General features: G+C 35.4%; 1 protein-coding gene across 12 annotated transcripts in view; it reads right to left on the reverse strand.

The window, feature by feature from the left end:
- LOC106101376 (voltage-dependent L-type calcium channel subunit beta-3) overlaps positions 1-6,097 on the reverse strand; it is a 24,271-nt gene extending 18,174 nt beyond the window's left edge. For 7 of the 12 annotated variants that reach the window (XR_001225510.1, XM_013280579.1, XM_013280584.1 and 4 more), the window contains exon 1: positions 5,927-6,097. Coding sequence is in view for 9 of the 12 variants with exons in the window: in XM_013280579.1 (XP_013136033.1) it covers positions 5,927-5,992 (66 nt within the window). In the remaining 3 variants the exon portion in view is untranslated. Of the gene's footprint in view, positions 1-2,013; positions 2,366-5,926 lie in introns of those variants that run through there. The other 5 variants (XM_013280587.1, XM_013280581.1, XM_013280588.1 and 2 more) reach the window with 2 other exon arrangements.
- Between the last annotated feature and the right edge of the window lie 463 nt (positions 6,098-6,560).

Raw genomic sequence — 6,560 nt, forward strand, 5'->3', positions numbered from 1 at the left:
ACCGGCGCTTCGGTGTACACCGAGCACATGCCGAATGAATTCCTTTTCATTTATTGAATAAACTGATTTCTTTCTTTCTTTCTTTCTTTCTAAGTTTAGTTCCGCAAGGACAAATACGACTACAAAAGCTATATACTAATATTATAAAGAGCAAACATTTGTATTTTTGTATGTATGAAATAACTCAAAAACTACTGGGCCGATTTTAAAAATTCTATCACTGGTGGAAAGGTAATTTATCCGGGAGTAATATAGATTTTTATAATAGTAGATATATTCCAGAAATCAAAATCAATCGTAATCAGTTAACATTTGTTCGATAAATCGATAGAATCAAAAGAAGCCTTATCTAGTGCATGTGTACCGAACACGCAGTGGTTTTAGCTTATTATTTCAAGGTAAATTTACACGATTAGATTCTATCAGTTATGTTAACTAAACTTAGTCAAAGTTTACAAAATCTCTGACGGATTTAGTATGATTTTATTAGTCTGTACGAACGAAGATATTTGCCGGATCTTGCTATGTCTGGCTTTCGTTAGCGTTAATGTGTTTCTGATGGTTTTAGCTTACTAGAGAAATACCGTTTACTAATGCAGCGAATACACTATATTGTTGGATGGAAAAATCTTGAAGGAATTTAATTTACTTAGAATAACGGTACTTATTGTTTTTTTTATGTTACTATTAAGAAATAGGGTTAGTTTAGTATGTCTGCATAGAGCAAAATAAGACAATAAAATGTATTTTATGTATGATTGCAAATTGTCAATCTATACTATTATAATAAAGCGTAAACACACACTTCTTTGTTGCCCAAGATGTCTGCAATTACAGCATATTTTTGAATAATACTTTTTTAAATAAAAAGCCCTACACTTACGTCACGCTTTAGGCTATATATTTTCACGCCATTAAACTTAGGGGGTAAATAAATTGGATAAAAACTATAATGTGGGAAAGAGACTATAAGTTGCTGCCAACATCAAGGAATCAAGGTTGCCATGGTTTGTCTTGTCATGTCATTTTAACATTTGCAATTGATAATTCGACACATGTAAATGATAAAATTTTCATAATTTTATGCGATTGAAGTCGCACGGGAACAGCTAGTTTCCTATAAATTGTATTTGAACTTTTGTTGTTCAAGTCGTATACACAACAGATTACTGGAAGAAGAATTTAGAAGAGTTCTAGTCGTTTAGGATTAGCATTCAATGTTTCTAGCAAATATAAAAATTTAGATAAACACCTCCGTTGATCCAATTTTTGGAAATTAAAGACAACTGTCTGGCCGCGCAACGCACGCTACTGAACAACTGTAAACATAAAATATTTCTAAATAAAGTAGAACTTCGGTAAGTTAAAGTCCAAGGGAAATACAAAATATTTTAAGTTATAGAGGTTTTAAGTTAATAAGAGTCTATGTTGTAGAGATTTTGGGCTCAGATGGGAAGGGAAGATATTATTTTTTGAAGTTATAGGGGTTTTTAAGTTACCGAGGTTTGAGTTATCGAGGTTCTACTGTATATACCTTTCAAATTATTCTTTTTTAACATATATTAAGTTGCTTATTACAGACACTGGCAAATTTAATTGCAAGTTACGTTGTGTTATAAATTAGTATGTTTATTTATCTCAAATGACATTTACTAATTTTTGTTTAACAATAAGGACTATGTACATGTTTTTTTTTTTTAAATTAGATTTATATTGAAACATACCTTTGACGATTTAAATCATAAAATACTAATAATCTCCGTGATTTATTCGTATTGCAGATAAATTCAATTACAAATGTACCTAAAACACATAAAATTCCGTTTAAAACAAGACAATTATTAAACAGTAAATTTAGATTATTAAACCCAATTATTTACTTTGTGATTATTTTGATAAACAATGCTACATATCACACCAGAATATAAATAACAATTTTAAAACGCAACGTGACCCTTAAAGTATTTTACTTTACTTAAAGTATCAAATGGAAACAATGAAGTGTGGTCGCACCTGCGTGAACAACTTGTTGTATCCGTGGCCCTGGTTGTTGTAACCCATCATGTTACGGCATGGCGGCAGCTGGTGGCCACTCTGGACCACCAGGGGGATCGCGTCCGGGTCGGCCGTGGTGGCCACGCTATTACACTAGGGGGATGCAGCCTGGCACGCCAGCGGTGGCCACTCCGCACCGCAAGGGGGATTACGTGGCCGCGGTGGCCGCACACTATCACTACGTGGCCGGTCACTTTAATCACTGTATGTCGCGATGGACGGTGGACGGCCAGGAGATGGTTTGTCAAGGTGGCCGCGCGGCGTGGTGCGGGCTGGCCGGCGGCCGCGCGCTCACAAAGCCGATTCCGACCGACATGACCGCACTCCCCGCCTCGCCTTGGTATCGTTACACGTAGGGTTGCCACTAACATTATATCAACAACGAATAAATCTAATTAAACATTGATACTATTGTGACTGAAACTACATGATTATTTATTATGTAATAAGTGTACATCTACATTCTTTATAAATATATTTATTTGAGAGCTTTTTAAGATTTAAGTGTACTACGAGTCTACGAGGCGGTAGCCCTAGGTCCGCGAGTCCTGACGTCCCGCCCTCCGCTCCCCGCTCGGCGGTGAATGAGCTGCGCGCGCACCCCGCTCCCTGCACCCCTCACCCCTCACCGACCACTATAAACACATTCGATTGCGTGCAACTTCATGTTTGTCTACATGTTTCTAGTTTCTACATCCGTACACATACATGGACAATAGAGATATCACTGTTTGTAAGTGCGGACACAAACTTACATTAAACGTATTTTAAGACATATTAGACAGAAATAACTATCCTACTAACTGGCCAGACAAAACCTGATGACGACGATAACGTAACTATCATTTAAAAACTATTCTAAAAAATACCATTTAGAAGGTATAATATTAAATGATGCAATTGTGTACAATTGTAGAATAGATTTTCGCTCTCCTAGACAAAGTAACATTATCCCTACCACTCATGGAAAAGTCAAAAAGAAATATGGAAGTGACGATAATTTTCGAAATATAACGTGACTTTGAACGATTTTGAGGAATATAGTTAGTCTAAACTTAATATTTTGTGTATATTTCTTTAAAAAAAATGACGCAAGTAAAATATAGCATGTCGCTCAGCTGGGCACAAAGCAAAGGTTAATATCGGGTCTTCTGTTGAGAGTTTAACATGGAAAAGCATTTAAGAACACTCTTACTTGAGTATAAAAAATTATACAAAATGTCACTTTTATTCAGCTACAAAAACAATGTCCATCTGCTACGCTGTAGCGTCGTGTTGAAACAATCGTAGCATCGTAGCAATATCGTAGAAACTTTTGGAGGCTTTGATAATAAAATAATTGTAACTAATTATTAATTAACCGTTAAAACTCAAATTAAAAAATAATATTCTGCTACAAAAGTTTTTTTAGCATATATTACATATGTTATAGTTCCCAAAATAAAGCATGCATATTTATTTAGTGTTTTTACGTTTACATATTGGATGTTTTTGTTAAGTTTGTTGTTATGTAAAAACTATGGCAAAGTTAACTTCAATCGATGACCGCTTCGCTTTGCAAAAGTTCATAATTGCCTTCAACACGCCACACCAACTTAATCATTTATTTCAACCGAGCCATTAAAACGTCGCAACAAACATATTATCGACTTTACTGCATTCGCGTAAGATTTAAATTCGTATTTCAGTTAAAACTGACTAATGAACTTTAGAAAAAAAGGAAAAAGGAACTTAAACACTCAGGGAATAAGAGCGTCGTTTAGTTGTTAGGACCGTTGCGATTGAATGTGCAATGTAAGCTAATATCTAAAGTGAGTAAAGAGAAATGTACTCATTGAGTATTGTTTTAAGGTTGAATTTTGTAATGTGATCCTGCGCATGCGCGGATGATGGATCGATGGCCGGCGCCGCTACGGCGACGTCGTTGACCCACTTGTCGATGCGGCGACGATGCGGTTGCGGTGCGTTTGCGGTGCGGTAGCGAAACGCAGATAATACAAGAGACCAAAAAACGCTGAACTAATAAGTGCGATCATGGTTTACTTGCTTCGCATTGTCATCAAGCACCAATAATTATATTCTTTGATAAACAAACAGATGAACTGATAACCTTCTTATGAAAGTTTGTTGGTAAAGTAGTTTATTGTTGTATATAAAATAACCTCGAAATTTAATTTTACGTAGCCTAATAGAGCTACTTTAGACCTTGAATTAAAGAACTAAAAGATTAAGTTAGTCTAGGGTCAATGTGTATTTAATGTTATTTAAGTTAGACAATCAATGTTAGCCATACTCTTATCACATCTGTATATCTGACCGCACTATTTGACATTTCCTGCGTTCGATAAACAAATTTTTCAATTAAGGTCGGTGTTCGTGTCGACTTTGAGTCGAATCAATAACAATTGACGGGACAATTCTTTTGAACTGAGGATTTTGAAACATTTGTGCACTTCTAATCATACTTTTTTTGTTAATTAAAACAGACTACCATTCCTAACTTTAACGTTGGCTCCGAGCCCTTCAATGGACGTAGCTGGTAATGATGAAATCTATACTATCTATACTATTATAATAAAAGGAAAAACACACTTCTTTGTTGCCTAAGATGTCAGCAATTACAACATATTTTTGAATAGTTCCTTTTTAATAGAAAGCCCTACACTTACGTCATGCTTTAGGCTATATATTTTGACCGCAATTAAACTTAGGGGTACATATTTTGGATAAAAACCCTAATGTGGGAAAGAGACCATAAGTTGCTGCCAACATCAAGGACACAAGGTTGCCATCGTCATGTCATTTTGACATTTGCAATTGACAATTTGACACATGTAAGCAATAAAATAAAATTTTCTTAATTTTATGCGGATGAAGTCGCACGGGAATGCCTAGTGTAATTATAATTGTATGACTAATGATCCCTTAAATTTTATATATGAATCGACATACGCTTACGATGTGTCGATTCTATTCCCGTAAAATCCGGTATGGGTTCCGGCGCATTGGAGCATGACTCACTGACCAGTGTACTGTGACCTCACAAGCGGGATGAGTTGCAGTTCGAGGTCGCTAGGTCACGGCTCCTTTTACACTGGTCTGCTATATTGTTTACTATTTTAAAAACTCTAACGTAAGATCTATTTAATATTTTCGATAATAACAAAAATATTCTTATTATGAAAAAAACGTCAGCAACATTTTAGTGAATGCATTTTATGACTTGAAACATTATTTAGTTGAGTACAGTAAAAGTTTTGTCTTTACGCGAACAATTATTAATAATATACTAATACTTATCATACTAATTAGTTATACTAATATTATAAATGCGAACGTTTAGATGGATGGATGGATGTTTGTTAGAGTTTGTCGCCTAAACGGCTAAACAGACTTCAATAAAATTTGGTGTAGATATAGAGGACAGTCTGGAAGAACACATAGGCTACATACTTATGTTTTTTTTTTATTCCACGCGGATGTAGTCGCGGGCGAAAGTTAGTATTTACATAAAACTTGAATAAGTGTTAGCGATAATCTTGAACATGGAAGAATTATATATAGTATTAATATCACTAAAACAGATAGAATTTTTGACTTCATTCTGTTACGACGTTACGATGGTTATTGAAACGATTTTTACAAAAAATGCTAACTTAAAACCCTTTAAATTGAAGATTTAGGGACCATGTTACATGTTACTTTAGTCATATTACTATAAAAAACCTTCAAACATTATTTTATTCCACTTTTTGTGGACTAGATTAATTTGGAAGAGGTTATGTTACGTCGAACATCTGTTCCAGCATTACAAACATCAATACGGGCGGGGGTGCAGGAAGCGGGGGACGGGGCAACACATCACACGCACCCGTCTCCGTCCGAGGTAGCGCTGCCGCTTGAAGCGATCCATGGCGAGGTGGTGAGCCTTCGTCATAATATCCGCATGTCACAGTGTAGTCAACAAGAACAATTCCACGACACTAACACTTCATTATTGTATGTTTTTTGGTTATAAAACGTCCGATGCGAGTACGGTGCGCGCGGGCACTCGCTGCGCGCTAAAAATACGGCGCGACTCCGGCTTGGCAACGCTCAAGATGTGATCAGCCGCTTGTAATACATTGCTGTTGATCTACCTTACGTTGATGTATTTTATTGTTTAAAATAAACATACGTCTATACGCAGACATCAAAATTATAACAATTATCGCTACCTGTGATTCATCCAGCCGTAGAATATAAAAAATGTTTTTGTTATCCATCTACAAGAACAAAAACACACGCAATAGAGAAATATAGAAAAAAAAATTAACACGTTAAGCAGTAGTAGAAAAGGTCGTTGTCACTAACACAATGAAATTATAATGATTTTTATCAAATGTTCAATAGATAAAGCAATCAATGTATTACAAACAATTCGATTATTACAATTCAAATAAGAAAGTTTATCTATCAGGGTACGGTTTACTAATAATGTATTTACTACCATTATGATCCTTAAC

The sequence above is a fragment of the Papilio polytes genome, unplaced genomic scaffold (assembly GCF_000836215.1).
Source record: "Papilio polytes unplaced genomic scaffold, Ppol_1.0 DF823991.1, whole genome shotgun sequence".
NCBI lineage: Eukaryota > Metazoa > Arthropoda > Insecta > Lepidoptera > Papilionidae > Papilio > Papilio polytes.